The 25,370-nt window shown below is 38.1% G+C and overlaps 2 protein-coding genes across 5 annotated transcripts in view; one reads left to right on the top strand and one right to left on the bottom strand.

Annotated features, from left to right (window-relative positions):
- stx1a (syntaxin 1A (brain)) overlaps positions 1-19,104 on the top strand; it is a 63,132-nt gene extending 44,028 nt beyond the window's left edge. Inside the window, exons 4-11 of one of the 4 annotated variants that reach the window (XR_006403788.1) lie at positions 337-411; positions 2,091-2,164; positions 2,306-2,414; positions 11,505-11,578; positions 11,677-11,811; positions 13,371-13,407; positions 13,952-14,062; positions 15,554-19,104. Coding sequence is in view for 2 of the 4 variants with exons in the window: in XM_044354080.1 (XP_044210015.1) it covers positions 337-411; positions 2,091-2,164; positions 2,306-2,414; positions 11,505-11,578; positions 11,677-11,811; positions 14,314-14,424; positions 17,698-17,775 (656 nt within the window). In the remaining 2 variants the exon portion in view is untranslated. Of the gene's footprint in view, positions 1-336; positions 412-2,090; positions 2,165-2,305; positions 2,415-11,504; positions 11,579-11,676; positions 11,812-13,364; positions 13,408-13,951; positions 14,063-14,313; positions 14,425-15,268; positions 15,417-15,553 lie in introns of those variants that run through there. The other 3 variants (XR_006403789.1, XM_044354080.1, XM_044354081.1) reach the window with 3 other exon arrangements.
- A 2,043-nt stretch (positions 19,105-21,147) lies between these two features.
- On the bottom strand, positions 21,148-25,215 carry LOC122984223 (caspase a-like). The gene is made up of 8 exons (XM_044354558.1): positions 24,847-25,215; positions 23,393-23,677; positions 23,233-23,309; positions 22,766-22,942; positions 22,446-22,680; positions 22,125-22,295; positions 21,891-22,000; positions 21,148-21,710 (listed from the first exon to the last, which is right to left on the bottom strand). Exons 1-8 carry the CDS (start codon positions 24,851-24,853, stop codon positions 21,588-21,590), a joined length of 1,185 nt encoding a protein of 394 aa, XP_044210493.1. The 5' UTR covers positions 24,854-25,215; the 3' UTR covers positions 21,148-21,587.
- Positions 25,216-25,370: the final 155 nt, after the last annotated feature.

The raw sequence follows: 25,370 nt of genomic DNA, 5'->3' as shown, positions 1-25,370 counted from the left end.
TGTGTGAAGGATGCTGGTTCTCTATATGAGATAAAGAGACACCATAAGGAAATGTTGAGCTGTACTGTTGAGGACTGGAGCTGATGAATTGTTTGTTTGTCCCTTTTGGGAGTCATCCCTTGTGTGTCAGCATTGATTCTGTCTTTGTGAAACTGGCTGGCACGCAGGTTTTTGTGAGTGGGTGAGTTAGCATATACTACAAGTGTGTGTTTCTGTGTGTGTGTATGTGTTGTTGCAAGGCCACTAATCTCTTCTCTTCTCTTCTCTTCTCTTCTCTTCTCTTCTCTTCTCTTCTCTTCTCTTCTCTTCTCTTCTCTTCTCTTCTCCTTTCCTCAGAAACTAAGGTTGAGCTGGAGGATCTTATGGCAGACATCAAGAAGTTGGCCAACAAAGTACGCTCCAAATTAAAGAGTGAGTATAATTCTCCTGTTAGAGCAGCAGCTAGTGATTATTTTCTGTATCACCTAAATATTTTGATTGCCTGTGTTCAACTAAGTCAGTGTTTAGTAAAAAAAAATCTAATACTGGCAAATGCTTGTCAAGAGCCAGACCCTTTATTCTAGCTAAAAATTATTCATTTGTACAGCTTCAACTAACAATTATTGTCATTATTGATTAGTGTTATTAATCTTATTATTTTCTCACTTAATCAATTAATCACTTGGTCTTTATAATTGTGAAAAATGCCCATCACAGTTTCCTACAGCCCAAGTTCCAAAATCCAAAGACATTCAATTAACCAAAATGTTAAGGCAAAGAAAAGCAGAGAACTCTCATTTAAAGAAGCTTAAAACCATCGAATGTTTTTGCTTGAAAAAGAACTTAAACAATTATCAAAATAGTTGCACATCTCATCTTAGTGTTTGGTAATTTTACATGATAAACAATGAATTGTTTTGTGCTATTCTTAACAAAGCTGATTTATTACAACTATATCCATAAGCAGCTGTTTATCTTTTATGTAATGTGATGGTCATGGTGCTTTGTGAGGGGACAGAGGGAAACAAGTGAGACATAAAGAGACAGTGAACTGTATAGCATTTGGCAGGTAACAGACAACTCAGTTTACACTAGTGGATCCTGTGCTGCAGTGGGCAGAGTGATTAGTGTCACTCACCACAGAGGTGGTTGGCTGTGATTCATTCACACAGAGTCATATTCATACAAACTGATTACTGTTATAGTCTCATACTGTGTGCAGGCATAATGGACATGTAGCTAGTCCTGGATTACACCCCCAATATGTATTAGTATCCTTGCTTGGTTTTTATCCCTGCATGTTTATATGTATGTGTGTGTGTTAGGCCAATAATCTTATTCTCTTTCGCCCTCCCACCTTTTAAGCTCTTCTTGTATGCTTGACAATACCTTTTTCGCCTCTCTCTCTCCCCTCCTCTGGCATATATGAATATTTTCTCATATTCATGTGCCATTCCTGAAATCATGTGGCATCAAAGCTCCTATGTCCTCTCTACGGTGCCTTCCTACAGGGCTCAGGTGTCAAAGAATAGGGGTCAGATCGAAAACATCTGTATAAAGTAAAAGTAGAAAGTAGAACACAACTTCAATGAAGAAAGCAAGAAGATAATAGCCCCTATCCCTCATCCTTGTGCCTACAGCATGAAGACGCACGCACATATACACACAGTGTCATGTGCACATATATGTACACTGATACACACACTTGACACAAGTGCTGTCAGGCGAAACAGGCTCTGCATCACACGCTTCTAACTGTGTCACTCCAGTTCACATCACTTGTTGCCACAGGATACCTTTGTGTGTGTGTGTTTGGTTAGTCAGTAAGTGACCTCATCTTTGTCACACTGCACACTGGGATTGATCCTCAAGAGTGATAGATCAGCTCAAAATTTCAGTTTGTCTAGTACTTTGGTTTGTGACCAAACACACAAATTAATGGCATTCCCATCAGCCTCAGCTATACTTTGTGTTTAGTGCTGATTAACAAATGTTAGCATGTTAACATGCTAAACTAGCATGGGGAAGATGTTTAACTTTATACCTGCTAAACATGCAAACAAACATAAACAACCTGCTGACTGAATGTATGTTTTTGCGTATTCGTCCAGGTATCCTGCAAACCATTGAGCAGGAAGAAAAGCAGAACAGGTCATCAGCTGACCTGAGGATACGTAAGACACAGGTACAGCAGCAGAGTCAAGTCACCTCTGTTTCACTGTCAGTATATGTTCATACCTGCTTAAATTAGTTAAAAGTTGGCGTCTGCTGCTGGCATCAAGCAGGCTTAATTTAAGTGTTTTGTTGTTCTCCACTGTCTCTCCAGCACTCCACACTGTCCCGTAAGTTTGTCGAGGTGATGTCAGAGTACAACACCACCCAATCGGACTACAGGGAGCGCTGCAAGGGACGCATTCAAAGACAGCTGGAGATCAGTGAGTATCAGTGAGTGGGAGACTAAACCCTCCACCACCCTTCATACTGACTGCACACATATTAGCACTGCATGGATCCAGCACATCTGCATCTCTTCTAAATCATGTGGTGTTTATTGTTCTGTTTTTTGAAATGTTGATGTTGCAGTTGAAGTCGTCAAGTTATACATGGGGAACCTGACCACTTTCCCCAATAATTCTTTTTGTTTTCAAATCAAGTGCCTTATTTGTTTGCATCCTAAGTTCTTTAACTGTTAAAAATCACATATAAGTCAGACAATCAGCTCTTGGTCACTTGACAGGAAATACTACACACTTTAAATCCTGTTTTATATGGAGAAGGAGCTGGGGGAGGAGTTAACATTGTTAGGAAAGAGGGAAAACTGTCAAACAAAGACAATAATAGTTGAAAACAGAACTGACATGCTGATCTTTATGTTGAGGCATATGTATTGTACGGTGCCCCAGATGCCATGTTGGTTATCTTCCACCATGTCACACCACAGGGGATAAAATGACCGACTGTCATCCTCGATGCTCATTTTCATTCTTGATGCCAAAGGTTTGTCAAATCAGTCTTATATCATGTAGTCTGATCCCACCTTTAGGGGCTGGATGTGCCATTTATGCTATGGCCTGTCATTATTTATGCTTTATAAATATAAATAATGACAATATGAATTAATGGTGGAAGTGGTAATGACAATATACTGACACTGCAGGGAAATACTGTCATTGTATAAGTATATATTAATATGTTTATCATTACAATTATCACAGCACATCTGATGAATATCTTTTATTTGGTAAACTTGCACATTTAAGTTGAACAAATGTGAATATATAATCAAAAAGTTGAATAATTATCCAGAAAATATATAAATATAGAAAATGTATAGAACAAGTATAAATTATCAGAAATGTAAAAAATAAATATGAGATGATCTGATGCCTTGATGATGAACAGGCAGGTGTGCGAGTACCTGAGATACTGTGTGGAACTTGTCCCTGATCCTCCAAACACATCAACTGGAGATGACAAGTCAGTTTTCCTGGCCTAAAGAGCCATGCTGTCAATAGATGAAATGTCTATAGGCAGCATAACGGTACTCCCGGTTGTCATCCCCAGGCTTCCTGGTTTGGCCAATTACCATAATGTCCTCCCAGTATCGCCTGTGAATTCATAAAAAGCATTTTCAAGACAGTACTAGGGGAAGTGCGGTATTGCGGATAATGTTAAAAGTAAAGTTAGACTTTTCTGTTGGCTTCCCAACTCATTTTAAAAACACGAGAGAAAGAGAGAGAGAGAGAGAGCAGCTGTGGTCGAGTGAGCTAGAGGGTGAATGAAGAGAGGGAGCGCTAGTAACGTTAGTGGGGAAGCTGGTGAACCAGATCGATAAACGTTATTTTCTGATTGTTTCACAGTGGTTAGCTTCTAAAGCATAAACACACCCACACACCTCTTCAACCCTGCAGCTGTGCGTTGCGCCGCCTGCTTTGGTCTGAATACGGGCTAAACAGAACAGCAAGGCGGACTACAGGTGCAGTATTCCCGCCTTGAACGGGCTGTGTAAAAGGGGCTACTGACTCACATTACACTGATAACACATCAAACCATACAGACCACAGTAATGTAAAGCACAGAGTTGCTATGTAAATACCACTTTGTGTTGTATTGGCATTTTTAATATCATGCAGAACAGGTAGGAATATGATAAAATAATTGTATAAATAATGTCACAAACCTCAGCCTGCTTCCGCGGTGCCGGTGTTTGCTCTCCTCCCTCGCCTGGCCCTGCCTGCAGCAGAACCGCTAAGTGGCCCTCTTCCTCTCCCGCTAACCTCCGGTACTTGACTCTGCAAACGGATAATAAAATATGTAACGTTATCCTGCCAACGCTATCTCGCAATAATGCCTAACGTTAGAATAAAATAACATAAGTTTTGTTTAGCATGACGTTGCTAATGTTAGCTTGTATTACCAAAACAATAAAACACTCATAATTGCTATCTTACTTGTGAGCTATAACCTATAGTATTAAAGACTAAATAATTAAATACATCTTTGCCTCATCGCTTGACTTGTTAATAATGCTCGAAGTTGTCGTGGACGATGACATCTTCAGCAAATAGCTTCTTGTCCTTGAAGGCCACCGTAGCTTCTCGAATCTCCAAAGTCTTAGGGAGGACACTAAACTGTTAACAACAACGGCTCAATTTTAATCAGTGAAATTCATGTGGCGAGAGGTGCTATGATTGCAGAAGCAGACACTTCTCACGTTTCTATTTTTGAAGCTTTTGCCTCTGATCGGAGAAAAGTTCATCATTACAACATCCTGCGAGTGCCGTAACCATTTTCGAGACCCGCAGCTCCATTGTCTCTAGTTTTTAGTGTTGCACTTAAATAAGTAGTTACTTTACTGGGTTGACATGCAGTTTCATTTAAAAAAAAACGAACATATCTGATACTGAACAGAAATATATTAAGTGCAGTATATTCTTCTGCATCCAATCGAAAAAGAGGCTTAACATGGGTGGTGAAAATACATTACCTGAGCTCCAACCTGTTGACTGTGTATGCACAAGAAAACACTATCCATTACTTCTTTTGTTTATAAAGAAATTACACTTTAACTCATCCATATTTTATGTTGAATTGGACTAGTGTGTGCAAAACAACCACTCACTTTCCAAAACACATACATCACCAACACCTACACTCATATTCATGCACATGCCAGGTTGCTGCAGCTAAGATCTGTGCTCCTCTCACACGTGTCACACCGTATGCGTAATATGATTTGACAGATATTAGCTGCAGGCCCAATGCTCCTGGACCAGGCACTGACACGGCCTCTGCCACGGCATCCTGGCAGGCTGCTCTGCACCAGCTGCCCCTAACAGTCATTGTCACACAGTCACCTTAGACACAAAGGCACACACATGCAGAAAAGAAAACTGTGAGTCAGTTAGTGGTAATAGCAGAGGAGATCAGGGGCAGTTGTGTGGCAGGGCACTTGGCATGGATGTAATTTCCTCTGGCCATCTGTCAGTTTAGAGTGGACACATGCAGCCAGGTCTGGATGTGTGAGCACCGCCCAATATAACTCCACTAAATGCGGTCCAGTCAAAAGAACATTGGCAACTTGGTGAACATACAGGTTCTTTGAGGGGTTAACTGAAGGACCAACACAAACCATCGTCATGGAGTAAAACACACACACCTGACTCATTTTTTCCTCAAGCTCCTCCAGATCCATTTGGATTTGATTTGTCAGCTGGTGGAGTCACAGGAGGCCTTAGCTGATATCACCTGTTGTCAAGGAAGGGATTAGACACATAGAGAGAGTACAGAGATGAAATGAAAGCATAAAGGAGATGGGAAATTATGAGAATGAAGGAAAGAAACACATTTTTTGAAGGAAACAAGTTCACAAGTCTTGAATAAAGCTTTTTCCCTTAAGATCACATTTGGTCATATATTTTGATTCAACACCTTTTAGTTCCTTCAGGTTTATTTGGTAAGAGAGCTGTGTTTTCTGTAGTGCCAACCTCTTTGACTTGTTTGTGTGTGAATCAATAAGAGTGTGTCACACACAGGGGGAAACCAAGTCTGTTCTGTCAGACTGAGTATTGATATTTTCTCTCCTGCTTCTCTCCTGTTCCTTTCACCTCTACACAAACCTGCTTGATACAGAGATTAAAAAAACAGGAAAGCATCAGACATTTTTAATACAACAGCATTTTTGCCCCTATTTGCATGGACAACCAGAAGTTCTTTGGGTGTCTTTCTGCATAAATAAAATGGTTGAACAAGTACCCAGGAGCAAAAAATTGTGAACACAAAACAATTTTTCTGGATACTGCATATAATACTGTCACACTTTTGAGATATCAAGGCAAGCCATGTGTTTCTATAGAATATGCTACATCATTTAACAGTTTGGATAACTTCAATGCCTACCTTATTGCATAAATAAAAACTGATATCGTTGAAATACTTTCCATAAACAGTACTGTTGTCAGTTGCTCGGCCTCTCCTCCACAATTTATTCAACTCACACTTTTGAGTAAATGTGCATGCATGAGAACTGTCCTACATGAGACAGTGAGAGCTCCTTCTACTTACATTAATAAATATATATGTGGACACACGAAAGGTCAGAATAAGTCTGCCTTGTTTTTAAGCCTTGTGTATTTATTTGTGTTGCTGCTATATTTTGTGAGTTTCCTACTTTCATAAATTAGCCTTGAGGCTTGGCTAGGGGTGGCAGTGCTGGTCAATTGGTCCTGACTGAAATATTTCAACAACTATTGAATGCATTGCTGTGAACTTTTGTACAGACATTCATGGTCCCCAGAGGATAAATCCTACTAACTTCGGTGATCTCCTGACTTTTCCCCTTAACACTATCTTGAGGTTCGTATTTGTGGTTTTGAGTGACAACAATTGGATGGATTGTCATGTAATTTGGTACAGATATCTGTGGTGCCCAGAGGATGGCTTGTAATAACTTAAGTAATCCCTTAGCTTTCCCGTAGCTCCTATACTGCTATCATCAGGTCAAAATGTCAATATGTCCAATGCTTTGGGTATTTGGTTGATGGTGAGTGATGCAAATACCTGCAAAACTGAAGACATTCCCATGAGCCTGAGATACTTTGAGTGCTAATTAGCAAATGTAAGCATGCTAAAGTAAGATGCTGAACATGGTAAACACTATACCTGCCGAACATCAGCATGTAAGCATTGTCGTTGTGTGCATGTTAGCATGCTGATGGTATCATTTAACTCAAAGCACTGCTGTACTTCAGTGTAGCCTCACAGAGCCGCTAGCGTGGCTGTAGACTTTTTGTCTTGTGAGTTCATTGTTGACACTACCATTACAGTCAACTGAACTTTATTTAAATATGGTTCATTCATATCCTTCGTCAAGTCACTGTTAATCACTGATAGTTAGATTAAAGCTGGCAAACCAGCAGTATGTACTATTTTAAATTACAATACGATTGAAATACTGAGCTAATATTCAGCCTGTTGTGTCAGTGAATTATAGGCACAGTTCTTGAATATTATTGAGGCTTAAGTAACACCTCTATTTGAATATTTTTGCATTGTAAATTAAGATTAAAAAACACATTGGGATATGGTCATATTTCAAGCCAATGAAGTGGCCTTTACTGTATGTTGCCTTTTAGTTTAATATTGATTCAGAATGAATATTACACGTTTATTTATTTAAGCAGTGAGCAGACAGGCAGGCTCAGCAGGATGGAGGGTATGTTGGTCACAGGCATCGCAGGGCCTCTTTGACATTTGATTGTTATTTTATTTCCCTGCGGACACTCCTTTAGCTGGGAGAGACACACTCACAGTGCCGGGGAAAAAGACAGAGATGTACACCAACACATTCTTCTGGTATAATAAACACATGTGAACAAGTAAACAACAGGTAAAAAAAAAATTACATATGCACATTTTCTCATTCCTTTGCAGGTGAAATTGATATGAACAGAAGCTTATTTCATTCTGCAGGCATGAACATTTGAGTGGTTTGCCTTTTCACTCAGGTCCTTGGGGGTCTCACTTCATTTGTGTTACATAACAATGGAGATGAAATAATATTGTTAGTGGTAGCAACATCGTATGAATGATTTAATAACCAATAAATGCTACGGGTGAATTGAGACTTCTTGGCTTCATATTAGGTTTCTCAGGGTTTGGGTCTCCATGGTAACAAATAAGAGGCTCCCTCGGAGCCTGTCAGGGCTTTAAAAAAGCCAGTGAGGAGTGGGAATGTGCTTGTGTGTGTGTGTGTGTGTGTGTGTGCGCGTGTGTGGGAAGTGGGATAAATAGGGTAGGGTAGCACCAGAGGGCCTTCCCTCTTTTTTCTTCACAATTATCCATGACTCATTGTCGCTTTTCTCTGTCCTTCAACTCTAACTCTGACCCTCTTAATGTTGCAGTTTTAGCCTTAATGATAGAGAAATTATTTATTATCAGGGTGGAATAGGGGATTGATCACCATGATGTGTTGAATGTGGCCTCCTCTTTGTGTCCCGTCTTCATCCTCTCATTTGTCAAACTGCAAAATGTCATTGCTGAACATGAGTAGATTGTTAAGTACCGTAATGACGCAGCGGGACCACTTAACCACAGCTAAATCAAAATCATAAGTTTTATATGAATATGAAATTTGGACATAAAATGCCAAATGCCATTATATGTAAAGAGAAATTAAACACACACAGGCACATGTGCATGCGTTCATGCACCGCACAGTAAATATTAGAGAGCAGCTTCATCAGTATTCTTTTCATGAAGGCAATCATCGCCTCTGACTCCCAACCATCATCACTCACCATCAACCTGCCTGCTCTGCCACCAAGACCCCCGCACCAACCACAGGTCTTCATCACACATATAAACAACATTCTGATTAGGGCATGAATGGAGGTTTTGTAGTTGCATCCAGAATCTCCTAGGAACCACAGCTGCTGGAGGTCTGGTGCAGAACGAGTTGGAGAGAAAAAGTATATCTGACAAAGCTGTTATGAGTGTAGGTCTATTTGGATATATTATGGGTAAAACTGAATTGACTAGTGTTTTTTTATGAATAGTTCAACATTTGGAGAAATAAGCTTATTTGCTTTCTTGCCAAGAGTTAGATGAGAAGATCGATACCACTGTCAAGTCTGTTTGGTAAATAAGAAGCTACTGCCAGCAGCCGGTTAGCTTAGCTTAGCTTCCCCCTGTTTCCAGTCTTTGTGCCAAGCTAAACTAACTGGCTGCTCATGGTAGCTTCATAACATTAGCATCATGAATATGACATCAACTCAGAGAGGTTGGAGAAGGGGAAAAGATTGTGAAACTGTATATACTGTACTGTATCTCACAGAAGATTTATATGGAAGCCCATTTCCACCACTGTGATGAAAAAAAAAATCCTGTAAAAAAAATGAGAAACTATCTCATAATAATGACTTAGTATCTCATAATAATGACTTAGTATCTCAAAATAAGTCATTATTATGAGATACTAAGTCATTATTTTGAGATACTAAGTCATTATGAGATATTAAGTCATTATTTTGAGATAGTTTCTCATTATAACGACTTACAGGATCTTTTTTTTTCATCACAGCGGCGGAAATGGGCTTCCATAGATTTAATATGTGCAAAGGAAAGACTGGAGATGATACTGACTGGCTGTGACTTACTGTATCAGCAGGGCGGAAATGGAGCCCAAGAAAACAGCTCTGCAGTCACAGTCAGCACTCATACACAAGGATATTACTGCACGTGTAGCAAAGAGGTGTAAGGAAATGTATATGAAGTGGGACAACTCTGTCAGGGAAAATAAAGACAGATAAGGAGCAAATACATCAGCAGGAGGAAGCGGTGAAGTGTGCTGTCATATAGGCAAGGTCGATAGATAGATAGATAGATAGATAGATAGATAGATAGATAGAAGCTTTGTTGGGGGCAAACAGATAGGTATGTGATGATCTTTACTGTTTAGACTTAAGATAGCACACACACACCCAAAAACTATGAGGCCTGCTTACATTGATTTTTCCCATATGGACAATTTGAGGGGAAATATCAGAGATTATCTGCTAGAATGAGATGCAGTCTTACACTGCAAATGACGTGCACACTGACACAAGCTGTTCTGATACTATCAAACATGACTGATATTTTCAGACTCAACATTTGCACAAGCCCTGTGGTTTTTTTTGGTTTAAACACATTGTAATACAGTGTAGCTTACCTTTATGGCTGCAACTATTATTTTCATTATTGAATCTGTTGATTATTTTCTTGATTAGTCGATTAATCGTTAAAAAAGTAGGTCAGTAAAATGTTCACTGTTTCCTAAAGCCCAAGATGACATCCTGAAATGTCTTCTTTTGTGACAACCAGCAGTCCACAACAACTGTCGTAGAAGACTAAAGAAACCATAAAATATCCATATTTGAGAAGCTTGATTCAGAAGAGTTTGATATTTTTTAATTATTAGAAACAAGTAATTGATTATCAAAATAGTTGGAGATTATTTTCAACTAATCGTTGCAGCTGTTCAAAATAGTATTTAAAACAAACAAAGTGTGCATAGATCTAAGAGTATTAGAGGTTAATGACACGCATGTCATGCACAAGTTAAATGAGGCAATGCAGGATAAATGCTTGTATGCAATAGGTTATCATGAAAATTTGGGGCTTTTTTCCATTACAGCGTCAAAATCCACCATAACAAATGGATCTACAGAGAAGGAAAGCTCAAGAGCAATATAGTTTATGTTAACCTCAGAAATTGTTTCAGTCAGTTATTTTACACACCTGATCATCTTCACATTAGTCTGGGAGAAAGCTGGATCTGGAAGACCTTATTTGGACAGGAAAAATGTATCACATCTTACTGGCCAATATTTGAACTGTAAGCCTGTAAGTGTTGGAGCTGTCCAGTGTGTATGTAACTGAAGTCGTGTATGGTGTTGAGATTGCATACTGAGTCTGGTAGTTGTGGGACTGCACCAATTGTTGTTGAGCCTTGTGTTGCAGGTCAAACTCAATTGCATATTTGCTTGATTGAATAGCGACAATGTCACAAACACACACTTAACCCTGTCACATTCAGATCAGCTTGAAGCGTAAGTTAGTTAGTCAAAGGTGCGGCTTGTCCGGTGATCCAGATCCATGATGGTACAGACTTATATCTGCTATAACTGTTATTCCATCATTCATTTTGACTCCAGCAATAGATGTTTATCCTGAATTCTGGCAAATGATTTTTAAGAATAAAGAGTTTAAAATGCAGTGGAGACAGATTAGACAGAACAGGCACACAGCTTTTTAATTAATCCTCAGACAGATATGAAGAAGGAAGGGGGATGGCTATTATTATCCTTGGAGTTTTATCAGCGCTTCCTAATGTGGTCCTCATCCACTGTAGTTTGAGGAACCCTTTAAATCCAATTGCATTGCACCTACACCACTTAATTCCTGGGCTTAAAATTATTAGTAACACATTCACTAAATCTCTAACACCTACACATGTTTACGACTGTGTGTGTTCGTCTCTTTAGCTGGGAGAAACACAACAAATGACGAGCTGGAGAGCATGTTGGAGAGTGACAACCCAGCTATCTTCACCTCGGGGGTAAGTGATGTAACAAATGCAACAATAGTGCACACAAAGCATGTTTTTAATCTAACTCTACTCCTCTCTAACTCTTTCCTCCTCCAATATGATCTTAGATCATTATGGACAACATCACCCAGCAAGCTATGAATGAGATCGAGACGCGGCACAATGAGATTATCAAGTTGGAAAACAGCATCAGAGAGCTTCATGACATGTTCATGGACATGGCCATGTTGGTGGAGAACCAGGTGAAATCACTGATCCTCTTTCTCTGTACCTACAGCTGTGTGGTTTTGGGCTCAACCAAACTCATGTGAAAACAAACCTGTTAATGCTATTCATAAATTGGTAATCTGTCTGCCATCATTTACTGCAGAGCAAAAATGGGCAATCTAGTCAAAATTCCAGTTTCCGGATTCAAGTGTTTCTTCTTGGCAGTGGTTTGAAAGGGTGGTCTGGCTAATGCAGAGGTTCAGTAGCACATGGGGTTCACAATGGTAAAATCATTAACCAGTTATAAGCATGCTAGCCTTCTGCAGCAGCTGCTACTTCTCCCTCTCGTGAAAATAACTCCACTTCAGACAAACAGCAACTGGCAGACTTTTAATTTGCATACAAGTTGTAGAGTGTATTAGTACAAACATAGGCCTATGTCTGCCAACAGAGTTGGAAGGAGGTTGTGTTTTCATCTCCATCTGGTTGTCTGTTTGCAAAATATCTCAGTAAATTTAGACAAAATTTAGGGGACAGATAATGTTTGGCTCAATGATCAGTTGATTGGAATTTTATGATTTTCTGTGATTGGGATTTCTGCCATTAAACCATTTTTTAGACGTAAGTTTCATGCTGTGTTCATGAGCTGGAAGGAAAATCTGACATCTGGGACTTCTAGTTGGCAACTACACAGCATTGCATTTAGTTTGTTTTGTCGCAGCATCAAACCAGGATAATTTAGGATAAACAAACCTTAAATGTTATAAAGAGGCTTCCAATTTTTTCACGATTAGTGGAGCTTTGTTGTTTGCTTAAGGCCTTCTAGTTTACAGTTGTATAATCATCTGCTCTGTGGGATTTAACAGGAGGGCTTACCTCATCTTGTTAGCAGTGAACATACTTGCGCTGACAACGTTTCCTGAGTACATACAGTTGCTTCTGCAAAGCCACGCACGAAGATTATCCTCAAGAGTAAAAAGAGTGCCTATGTTCTTCTCAGTAAATTGCAGAGCTTCAGGTAAATCTGTAGGCCTGCTGCCTGTATGTGTGACTCCACGAGTGTGTGGGCTGATCCCCCACAGAGATGAACTGTTTCCCTCATCACAAATACTCGACCTATGAATTATGCAAAAGGCAGTCTGAGTGAGAGAACACATGAATAAGAAAATCCGCTGAATGACGAATATTTAAGTAAATTGTTGCATATACAGTACCAGTCAAAAGTTTGGACACACTTTCAAGTGAATGGGATGGTGTGTAACTGGTATGAATTACAATGACGGCACAATGCAATGGCAGGCTTCCCTTCGTAAATTCAGTGTAGGAGTTATAATTGTATAAATGTCAAACAATTCAGTAGTATTGTGTGTGTTTCTGTGAGTTTGTGTGTATTCTTTTATTCTCGTCACACATGTTAATGCTCTAAACGTAAATAATTCAATTAACTAATCCTTCCTTTATTAACCACATCATTTAATATTACACTTCAGTCAGTTTGTTAATTTTGCCTTCCTCAGCTTGCTGTTTCTCCCTCTTTTTTCTCTTCTCTTCTCCTATACAACACTGTCATCACAACAATGACTCTAAGCTCTAGAGAACAGAGAACAGCGCTCCCCTTCTAATACAGCAAGGTAATTTACCTGCGATTCCTCATTTCCTCCTTTTTATACTTGGAGAAATCATTGTCAGAGTGCATGCACGAAGACCTGTATACACTTTAATAGTCATTCAAATGCTAAATTGTTTATTCTTTATGTTTTTTTTATCAATCCTGGGTCGGTGCTAAATGTGCAAATGTGGTGTTCTTTGTTGATGAATGCTGATTTAAACATGTTTAATGACACCTGCTGCTTTCATAAATTAAAGTGTGAATAAGAAGGAAAATGTGGATAGGTATATGAATAAAGAGAAGAAGAGAATGGATGAATTAGTACCTTTTTCAAAGCCTTCACAATACACTAATGTTTCAAATTCTATAAATATTATGAAACTATTTATTATTGTCTCATATAAAGATAAATGAAAGCTAAAGAAACTGAACTTGTCTTCTGATTATTATTTAAAAGCAAATCTATGAAGTTTCATTCTTGATGTGGTTAAAGATGAACATGTGAGCTCAGGCTGATTTCTGCTCTCACCCAAACTACAATGACTCTTTCTCTTGTTTTTGTGCAGGGCGAGCTGGTGAACAACATTGAGCGGAGCGTGGTGGGGGCACAGGAATATGTGGAGCAGGCAAAGGAGAGCATCCCAAAATGCAAAAAGTTCAAAAAGACCGGCAAACGGGTGAGAAGCAAAATGCACAGTCTAGAAACTAACTCTTATGTTGTTATTTCTCTTTTTCCCCTTTCTGCTTCTCCTTCTCTCGTCCTCTTTCACCCTTTATTCCCTCCGTCTCTCACCTCCTCTCCATCTGTATTCACCCCTCCTCCTCCTCCTCCTCCTGCTCCTCCTCCTCCTGCCCACACATCTGTCTCCCTCTTTTCTCCTCCTGTCTGCATGTCCTCCACACCTCCTCTGTAACTAACCTCTTCTAGGGGGAAATGATAGACCGCATAGAGTACAATGTGGAGCACTCAGTAGACTATGTGGAGAGGGCAGTATCAGACACTAAGAAGGCGGTTAAATACCAGAGTAAAGCTCTGCGGGTGAGTTGCATACACAGCAAAACAATGCATGTGCTTTCACCTAACTCTGAAGATGTCGTGGCTGACTTCAGAAGCATTTCATGTGTATATTGTGGTGCAGTGACTGTCTTCAATGTGTCTGCATGCTCTGTCATGTATTCAGCATGTGGAGCATGTGTGTCGTGAGTGTATTTGACATATACCGTAGTCTACAGCAGTGATTCCCAACCAGGAGTTACTTCCACAGTTACTACTAAAAAGTACCTCAACTAATTTGATCTGTTATATGTGTTTAGGAGGTAAATAAACACACAAATAGGATTGCAAATTGATGTGAGACTAATCTGATAGTGTATTTAATCAATTAAATACCAGCTACAATAGGCCCACCTCACAGGACACACCTCCCACCAACCTGAGTCAGTTAAAACACCTGAGAGTTTGTGTCATCTAGTTAGAAAGCAAGCAGATAAATCAAAATACATGTTTCCAAGTGGTACAAATGAAAACTTGACCAAACATACTGAAAAAAAAGAACCCAAGCCTACAACAATTCCAGGATCACTATGTCAATAAAAAGTATTGTAACAATATCCCTTTTTTATATAATAAATAGTTTTAAATAACATCCAGTTTAAAATTAACTCAAAAGAACACATACAGTAGTTGGTGTTGATGATGAGGTGCTTGAGCTTATCTGACTGGGCTGTGGGTGTCGGTCAGACAAAAAAAGCAAAAAAAACCCCAAACACTTGTCTACAGTTTGTAAAGAGGGTTATTCACCTGGATACTTGAAATAGGTCAGAAATACAACACTCAGTGATAAAAAAATATGCTTTTGAAATGTGTTATTTATGTCCCTCAGTCTGCACTACTGTGGAACAACTCTGCCACCTCTTGGCTAATATCCATAATAACACTCACAGGAAGAGGAACTTCATAGATCGCTTGACCCCAATTCACCAGGAAAGTCATCTACATGATTATTCCCCCCTCTTTCTTTCTTTCTTTCTTTCTTTCTTTCTTTCTTTCTTTCTTTCTTTCTTTCTTTCTTTCTTTCTGTCTGTCTCTGCTCATTCTCTCCTACGTCCACTGAATCATTATCTGAAACTACGCTCTCCTTGTTTCCCTTCCCATTTCCCCCATCCAGAAGATGATCCTGATAGGAGGTTGTGTTGCAGTATGTCTGACCGTCCTCATTATTTCCCTTGTGGTTGGACTCAGTTAGGACCTTAAGAAACCCCCACAAAGAGACACTCTTTATTATTCAGATGTTAAAAATGTACTGTATACTGGGTCTTATGATGTACAGTCAGTAATTGCTTGTGAGCTGGGAAACTGGCTTACATTACTGGTCTGAAGGCTGTTTATGAGTAAACCAGCTCAATATGCTTTTGTGCACTTAAATATTTTATATTACAAAACAATTAAAATTTGCTTTTTCTAAACTAAATAGTCAAGTACCTCGAGGATCTGTTTGTGCTTTGTGTGCCATGATTCATATACCTTTGTCATGTGCATGTTCTGCAGTCTGTTAAAGAGCTTTGCATGTTTTTCTACAAGCACAAAGCGGCAGATAAATTGTCAAGTTAATTGATAATAAATATAAACATGTATGAAATCAGAGTTACAAAGAACATTTTCATTTTTCACACACCTCAGCATAGAGTAAGTTCATGAACAGTCAACCTTTCAGATAAATCTTACATTGAGAACCCTGATAATGAGTCTATCCAGATCACTATTTTGCAAATATAAGCTGTTTGTAGCACTAAAGGAATAGTTCAATAATATGGGAAATTAGCTTATTGGGTTTCTTGCCAAAGGTTAGATGAGAAAATCGATAAAAACCCGTAAAAAGTGTAAAAACATCAAGTTGTGGTTTATTTTTCAAGGGGCTGAGACTGAGCATTTACTTCTTGGAGTCTCTGCTGGTTGCTTGGCAACCTCACGTTGACGACAATACTCCAGGAAGTGTACTGACTGCACCTGGCCAAGATATAGTCCAGCACATAAACCCGATGGATGTGTTATATTATAATACATATAATACATGCAGTTCTTATAATAAATATAATTGAAATATGTAATTTATTTGAAAGTGCAATGATTAACCTCAGTAAGCATGCAACTAGAAAAGGAAGTAAAGGTTCTTTTACTTTACTTTAATTGGGAGGAAAGGGGAAGTTCAGAGAGTTGATGGAAAGTCAAGAGTCAAAAGGACATAGTTGTCCTATAAAACTGGGAAGTAAAACCTTAGAATAGGAGAAATTGGTGATTGAGTCATCCAAAAAACAGTCAGGAATATATTAGCCTTAGAATTAGAGAAGGAGTCAAACTTTAAATCAAAGGCTGCAGAAAACACATCAACCATAGCAAAGACGTTGCTGCTACTATCTCTCTGTGAGGGACAGAAACAGCCTTAAAAAAAAAAACAGCATTACTTACTGGAGATCAAGAAAGAAAGTAGACAGGTACTGAAGGGCAATGAAATATATAAATATAAGAACTGCAAGTCTCCAAGATGCCACCCATTCACCAGACAAAAAACATGATGTAGCTTCAGGGTTTACTTCCCCCTCTTTTTCATACATGTTTACCATTCATAAGGGTGTTACTGATCTCTTCTCATCTAACTCTCAGCTGAAGGGAAGTAAGTGTATTTCCCAAAACGTCAAACTATTTTAAAAATTGTTGTAAACTGTTGATTCCACAGACTTTAAATGTTGGACGTTGACTGTTTATGAACTCATGTTGAGGAATACATGCTAAAAGAAAAGTTTTACAAGTTAAGTTTGCTTTAAAGTCACTGTGTGGATTTTTTATGGAAAATTAATCTATCCCGGTGCAGTCTGTACATGTTTTCTGCCTCTGCTGCATGAATTGTCGTCTGCCACATTACCCTCTTTCATATTACCACTAGATGTCGCCAAAAATGAGGATTCCCATATTCTACACATAGTGGCTTTAAGATGAAGAATGATTCATGTTTGTGGCATGTTTGAATATACTGTATGTTGTTTGATGTGGTCTGAACAAAATGCAGGAACCGAAGATTTATGGTTGTAAAAGCAGTGGATGTGAAAATGCTTCTAAACCTCAGTCACACTCCAACAACATCACCAGACACATTAAAATCAAACCAGCCTTTCTCAAAACTGCATTTTGTTCTTATTATTATAAATATTGTAACATGTGTTTGGCAAAATACAAGTGATATTTCTAACATGTTTTCTTCTGCTCTTCATTTGCTGCCTTGGATGATTTTTTTCTGTTCTTGTTAACACTATTCAGAAGAAAATTATGATTATTATATGCTGTGTGGTTCTGGGAATTATCATTGCTTCCGTCGTTGGGGGAGTGTTGGCCTAAACCTCAGCCACAGTCCCCACTAAAACACACACAACAGAGCAAAAACAGAACAGATCCACCTTTTCAGTTCCATGTTTTTTTCATGAATGCAATCTATTACACATATAGCACAAGCGTTGTTACACACGATACATTTTACACACAGTGTACAGGGCCAGAGGTGTTTTTCGCATGAGTTGCTATTTTGTAAATGTGTGGTGCTGCAAAATGTTTATCTGAGTGTTGAGTGTTGTCAGCGATATGTTTCCAAAAGTTAATTATTGAATGAAAAAGCTACTAAATGATATGTAACACTATACTGATACATTCCGACTTCCAAATATGACACTTATTGAGTTGTAAAGTCCATTTTGTGTTGTATGGGCAAAGTGACAGGCCACTTATCCGCAGTGTTGTCAAGGCCACGTTATCTATAGACCTCTGTTAGCTTTATCTTTTCTAGTCTTTACTTTCTCTCTAATCTCCTCTCCCTCCCTCTAAAAAACCCTGCATGGTTTAGTTCACTGTAAACTAGTGTTTTTTTATTCTATTGCAAAAGGGAAAAGAAGACAGTTGTACTGATGTTGGATATTTTGCTCGCAGAATCGTCATACTGCCAAACCTTCATAAAGTCATCACTTCTAGTTTACAGAAGCAACGCTACTGTACTTTTTTTTATCTGGCCTTACCAATTGTGCAGCATTTCCAACCGTTGCTCCAGTGTTGAGTCTGAGTGAGTGCATGCATACGGGTGAAAAAGGATATGTTCATTTATCTTCATGTTTGAACATGTGAGTTGTGCGATAAGAACATGAGTGCTTGTTAGTAGCCACTTGTGTCTTTGTTTTGTATAAAGTGTAAACTGATATAAAGCTCTCTAACACTGCCAGTATGTTCAAATAAGCTGTTAATATGGAGTCTAGTCTGGTTGGATTGATAATTCTGATCTGTAAGTGACAAACCATTGTTGTTTTATGTCTTTTTATAAATCTCAAGCTTTAAACAGAGCATATCCTTCTGTAAAGCTACTTTTCTGTTTATTTCTAATAAGTGAACTTGAAGAGTCAATGAAAACATCAGCATGATCTCAAAGTAGCCCCGTAAAAGACTCTCATATCAGTTTTCTGGCGACACATCAGACATGCACAGACTGCAACCATGTTACCATGTTGCCTACTCAACTTGTTGCCTTTGTGTTGTGTATTGTGATAACATGGTTCTGTTTGTTTCATTTGAGTATTTTTTTTTCAAGTAAAGTTTGTCTGAAAAAGCTAAATCTGAGTTTGTGCCTTGCTTCATGGAGACAGGGTGTTTTAATAAGTGGATTAAATGGTATTTATTCTAGATAAATATACTGTTCCCTGTAGTTATTTAAAGCAATAATGCAGCCATATACATAACAGAAATAACATGTAAAAAAATATATATACAACAACTCTAAGGCTTCTAAAAGAGCTCAGTATTAATAAAGATTATTTTTATTTACCTTTCAAAAAGTCTGAATACATATACGTCTGCTGATATGAAACCCAATAATGCTCATATAGGAATAACACTACACTAGAAATTAATATTAAGCACTACACGGACCCCCATCTTCTGATACAAAGGAATACAAATACAAATCAAGATATTTATTGAACTACTAAAGGAATAGGGATCAATAGGGAAACATTAAGCATATGTACATATATAAAATTAAAATGAATGAGTGAATGGATGCATGAATGAATGGGTAAATTGACAAGTTATTGCCAACAGAATGAATGGATGTTATCAAAAACGCAATGAGGGGCAATTAACTCTAAGTAAAGCCGATAAAAATGTAATTTTTGAATATCTCTTGCATCAACTCTGAGACAGAAGCATGGTAGATGGTTTTCCTACTGTTTCCTACTGGTGATGAAGGCTTGATGATGAAGCGAACTTCCTAGAAAGCGCCAAGCAATGCAAAGCAGACTCGGGGATCTTTGAGTACCAGCTCATAAAATACCCAAATATGTTTGTTTTGGGGCTTTTCATATCTGAAGAGGGAGATTTTTTTCTTTTGCCTAGTTATCTAATGTTTAGTGTATGAAAAGGCCTTCTCGTAACTGTTGAGCATTGTTAAAACAGTATGTGCGTCTACATTTTCATCTCATGCAGACTATAATGACTATTTGCTACTCTTGCTGGGCCTGAATGTGATTTGCTGCTAAAGCTGCTTAAAATAAAATGTCCGGGTTTCCCAATTAAACAAGAACTCATCAAACATTATTGCTATGTAGCCCATTTTATTCACTTTCATTTCAAATAAACAAAAACTCAGCCATGTAAGTTCATAGGAACAAATGAAGGCAACTAAAATGGGTTCTAAAGGTTCAATGTTTTATTTAATTTAGGTGGAGACAAAAAGGAAAATCATGGATTAAATGAGAAAATACATTGTTCCATAAATTAATGTGTGTGGCACTTTTCTCTGAACAAACACTCGAAATGACAATCATGAGCCATTAAACTTTAACTAGTCACATAAACTCACAGTAATTAAATCATCATGCCTTAGTTAGATTCAAGATTCAAGAGCTTTTGTTGACACATGTACAGCAACATTAGAGTCAGTGAAATTTGGCTTTTTCAAGCTCAAATTCCAATTAGAGTGTATAATAAATGTTTGCAATTAATAACTTAATAACATCTAGGTGGCATATACAACAAAATGCAGACTCATCAAGACTTTTCTTTGACAGACATTTGTTGTAAAACTGAGAAAGTTTAAGAAATATTATCTCTAACCCCTATCCTCCTCCACAACACAGACACACACGATGAATACAGTTAAGTATTAAGTATTAAGTAATAAGTTTTTGTCTGATCGCCTTCACATTGCCGCCAACTTTTAAGTCATGTTACTTGCATTTAGTGCGTTTAGACCAAGAACTCTTTTGCTCAAGTCTCAGGTCACTGGATTATTTAAATTGAAGCCTGCAAATTGCACATGAAACCCCCCCCACTCCCTGTAGTCTGGTGGGTGCGTAATAAGCACTGGGTGGTGGTCTCCGTTTCCTGCTTTACATCAATAATGTCTATATTTTCATCTCATGCAGACTATAATGATTAATTGCTACACTTGGTGGGGCTGAGTGTTATTTGCTATTAAGACTGTTAACTTTGCTGTGCTGTATGTTGTTGCACTTACACAGAAATTGATAAATATCTATATCAATATATGAAGACCAAACCTTAGTCTTAATTTTTTACACCACTAATGCTTTAATGTGTGCGCGCTTTTAGTTTGTTAAAAAGAGTAATAGTAGCCTTTTACTGTATCTAAAAGATCGATGTTTTATTTTGTTTAGGTGGAGACAAAAATGAAAATCATGGATTAAATGACAAAATACACTGAAACAAGAATAAATGATAATTCAGAGACATATCGAACCATTCTCTGTCTTTACTTACAATCTATTAAGGACTGAAATCACCATAAAAAATGATAAAAAATATATTTTTCAGGTGGAGCCATTAAAACAGATTAAAAACAGCAGTGTGTAATTCATAATAATTCATCAGTGGCAGTTATACAGTACAAGAAAGTTTTCACCTCTTACCACCAAGAGTACATATTGATCATTTCAGGTAGATAGAACAAATATTCTCAATAGTATTTTTCTTCATATCATGTTCATCACACATTTATTACATCACCTCAGCTAACTGTGGAGCAGACAAGATTACTTTTTCATGCAGAATAAAGAAAGTTCAAGGCTACACTTTGCATTAGCAAAGCACTTCCTGATAAAGCATTCTGATCATAATGTTTAATGTTAAACAAACTTTGCATTGCACAATACTCAAGCCTGACTCTGTGGCCTGAGGTAGAAGCGTCTTGTTAGAGTGCATCTTTCTTTGGTTGGCATCTGTGTATCGTGACCTCTCTCAGTGGGGACTAAAAGATCTTCAAAGCGTTGCATCACCTGTGAGGTTGAAACAAACAGTGTATGACATTAAGCAAACAAATAAAACAAGAACATCATTACTGCTTGCTCTTTGGTCTTGTTGCCTGACAGCTGATATTACTTTCCGCTAGATACATTGTATCCTATTATACATGAAAATTTTACACCCTGAAGAGAGTTTACACTTGCAAAACTTACTTTTCTGAAAAGTTCATCAATGTCATCTTCACGCCAGCTGTCGTTGAACACCTCAACAATGTACTGGATAAGAAAAGACCCTTTATTTTCATCTCTATGTGAGACTGTATCTGCAGGAAAATAATACAGACAGTTTTTATTACATAAGGTAACTACTCTTAGCTGTTATTAATGCAGATTATTTACATTCTCGAGCTTTAGAATAAGATCTGAGAATATTTCAGACAGACTCACCAGGAGTGGAAGAAAGAAGAGCAATGAAGTCTTTTTCCTTGTGTGCATGTCGCACAGCATCCTCCTCGATGTCTTCTACACCAGCAGACAGGGACAGATCTGGCTGTAGTGCATCATCACAAACCACAGCTGCTTGTGCACTATCACTAACAAGCACAGATCCTTTCTTGCCTACAACACATGTGACATACTTTTAATACAGTGTATATGAGCCTCATGACTTAAAGACAACAATCAAGACATTAGAGGACTTTTTTTTCAGAGAGTCAGAGAGTTTTTTTCAGCATCTTTCAAATATCTGTAAGAACAGATGAGAATCACCTCCTCTGCAGGCCTGGATGATGATGATCTTGGGTTTGTTCAGCAGTGCTGGACATTTCTGTGTGTCCAAGTGTTTGTAAATGTTATCAATGGGGAATTTGTCTGGTTGCCCCTTTTTATGGTTGACACCGAGGACAGCTCCCGGTTTCCCGTGAGACATGATAATCACAAACACGCTGTCTGTCTCTTTGAGTTTTGGATGTTTGGAGAACTTAATTACAGCATCATCAATCTCCTACGAGAACACAGAAAAGTCAGATACCAGTTACTGTATCGCTCAATCAACCAGAGAAAATGTGTTTTTTTGTCATCAAAAGTACCTTTCCGGTGAGGTTTGTGTGTTTCACCACCTCGTATCCCAGCGCTTTAAGCAGTTTCTCCATGTTCTGCTCGTCTTTCTCTGCTCCATCTCTGTTTAATTTCTCATCAGTAAACTTTATGTTAGTGATTAGCAGGGCAACGCGACTCCTAATGGATTCTTCAGTCACAAGGTAGGGCTGAAAAATGGAAATTTAAACTACGAAAGTTAATCAAAAAATTATTATAATCATTTACAGGAAAAAATGTACTGGAACTTCTTAGTAGACTTTAATGAAAAAAAATTAAGCTCAAAGAAAACCATTTTATTTCTTGATGAATGATGCACAAGAAACCAACTTAATGTTGGTTCATTTTGCATCAGAACTACATTTTTCTATAATGTTTCCACTGTTGGCAAATAGCTGAAGATAAATCTATCAGTTAAGACCATGTGACATATTTGATAATGCTTTTATGAATGACTAACCTTATCATTGGTTCGTTTGAGTGTGGTTGACGACTTCTGCTGCAAAGACAGACCCTGCACCGTCTGGGGCTCTGCAGCTGTGAACGGCAAAACACAACGTCACTGTTCAAAATGAAGTTCTTCTACTTGTGTACTACACCTATGAAATATGTCAGCTCACCTGGTTCAGCAGGTTGACCAGGAGATAGACCCAGGGTGGTGTAAAGTGCAGCATCTCTGCATTTTAGGTGATCAATCATCTTCCTGCTGGCTTCATCTCCTTTCCTCTTCACCGTGTCAATGAGGCAGCGTGCCCTGTCTGCTGTGGTTTTGTTCTCCTCAAGTATTGACTCTTTCTCCCCGTCGTTCACGATACCATCATGTAACATGTCATCCAGGAGCTGATTAATAAGGTATTTGTTCACCCTCTCTACAAACTTTCTCCTCACCTTGAAAAGCTCCTTGTCTATGGGAGGGAACATAAAGCAAAAAATAAATTAAAAAAATTAAAATATAATATTCTCAACCCATAAAAAAACACTTAATCCTTCAGTTTAACTGTAATATCCAATATTAACAAATGGGGTTGCCACTTATCATGACAGTGATGAAAGGATGCTTGGATGTTTAAATTCTGAAAACCATCTGAAATCAATTTGTGATTTAATCATATTTCAGTAACACTTTATGATAAGGTTAATAAACAAATGTTCAAGTGATAAATATAAATTAATGTTTGAAGTAACTGATGATCCACTATGCATTAACTAATCACATAAACTCACAGTAATTAATAGTGAGCCACAAGAATCCATGATGCATTAAATCATCATGAATCACGCATTTTTTTAACTCATTATAAACTGTTACCAATATTTCTTCATGGTTTATGTGTATATGTGTTTTCAAACACACTGTAATAGGAAACTATGAGTACTTCCCTTTTATATCGCGGGAGGAGGGTTGGCGCTGGTTTGTGCCCTTCCTCCTCACACAGAGCAGAAAAGAAGCCTCCAAAGAATTTCACATCATAAATCATTAGACCATAAGTGATATATGTTTTAACTTAATGTACACTTTTCTGTCAGAATCTGATACTTTAATACAAACCTTTACGGGCTGACCTGCGCTCTTTGGACATTTGCGCTCCATAAACTCGTGTTTAATGTTTTCCACCTTTCTATGAACAAACACTTGAAATGACAACCGTGAGGCGGTTATAAGAGAAAACATATTGCAGTTGTCATTTCGACAGATCTTTCTCTTACACACTGAGCTGTTAATCGATATTTCGAAAAACAAAAAGGTTGCATCATATTATTTCATCTTCTTTTCTTTTTGCAAACAAAACAAAACAAAACAAAACGGAGCGGTCATAAACGATCAGCAAAGTGAAACTTAATAGTCTACGTGGTATATACAACAAACTCATCAAGACTTTTCTTTGACACACATTCGTTGTAAAACTGAGAAAACAGAAATATTATGAAGAAATATTATCTCTAACCCCTATCCTCCTCACCGCCCCCACACGGTAAATACAGTTTATGTAAGTTTTTGTCTGATCGCCTTCACATTGCCGCCAACTTTTAAGTCATGTTACTTACAAAGTGCATTTAGACCGAGAACTCTTACCTGCCATTGCTCAAGTCTCAGGTCACTGGATTATTTAAATTGAAGTCTGCAAATTGTACATTGAAACTCCTCAGTTCCCTGTAGCCTGGTAGGTACTAGGGGAGATCGGAGATGATTGTAACATGGCTTAGTTGTAACACTTTCGATTTCTCCAATCAGGAACATGTTACAATTCACCTGATTTACTCTGCACATGCTCAATTTAGTCCTTGTTCCACATCCGAGGAAGTTGCACCCTGTGGCAAGTTATTTTTGTGATAGTATTGCCCACTTTGTAGATGAACTCATCAAACTTAAATCATGTTAATTGTGTGTCTGTGTAGATATCTTTCATGCAAGTGGTTAGTGTTAATGTTTTAGTTGTTAGCTGTAAGGTAGTTCATGCCTATAAGAGTCTGGGTTAGTTGTAACAACATGTGAAAAAATGTTACAACCTACCCCAAGCAAAAAATTAATTGTATTTATATGTTAACCTTGAATTTCAATATGCATAGGTCATGGAAGAGAAAGCCACGGGGGGTGCC

The sequence above is a fragment of the Thunnus albacares genome, chromosome 6 (assembly GCF_914725855.1).
Source record: "Thunnus albacares chromosome 6, fThuAlb1.1, whole genome shotgun sequence".
Classification (NCBI taxonomy): Eukaryota; Metazoa; Chordata; class Actinopteri; order Scombriformes; family Scombridae; genus Thunnus; species Thunnus albacares.
This window is presented reverse-complemented; position numbering and strand designations above follow the sequence as displayed.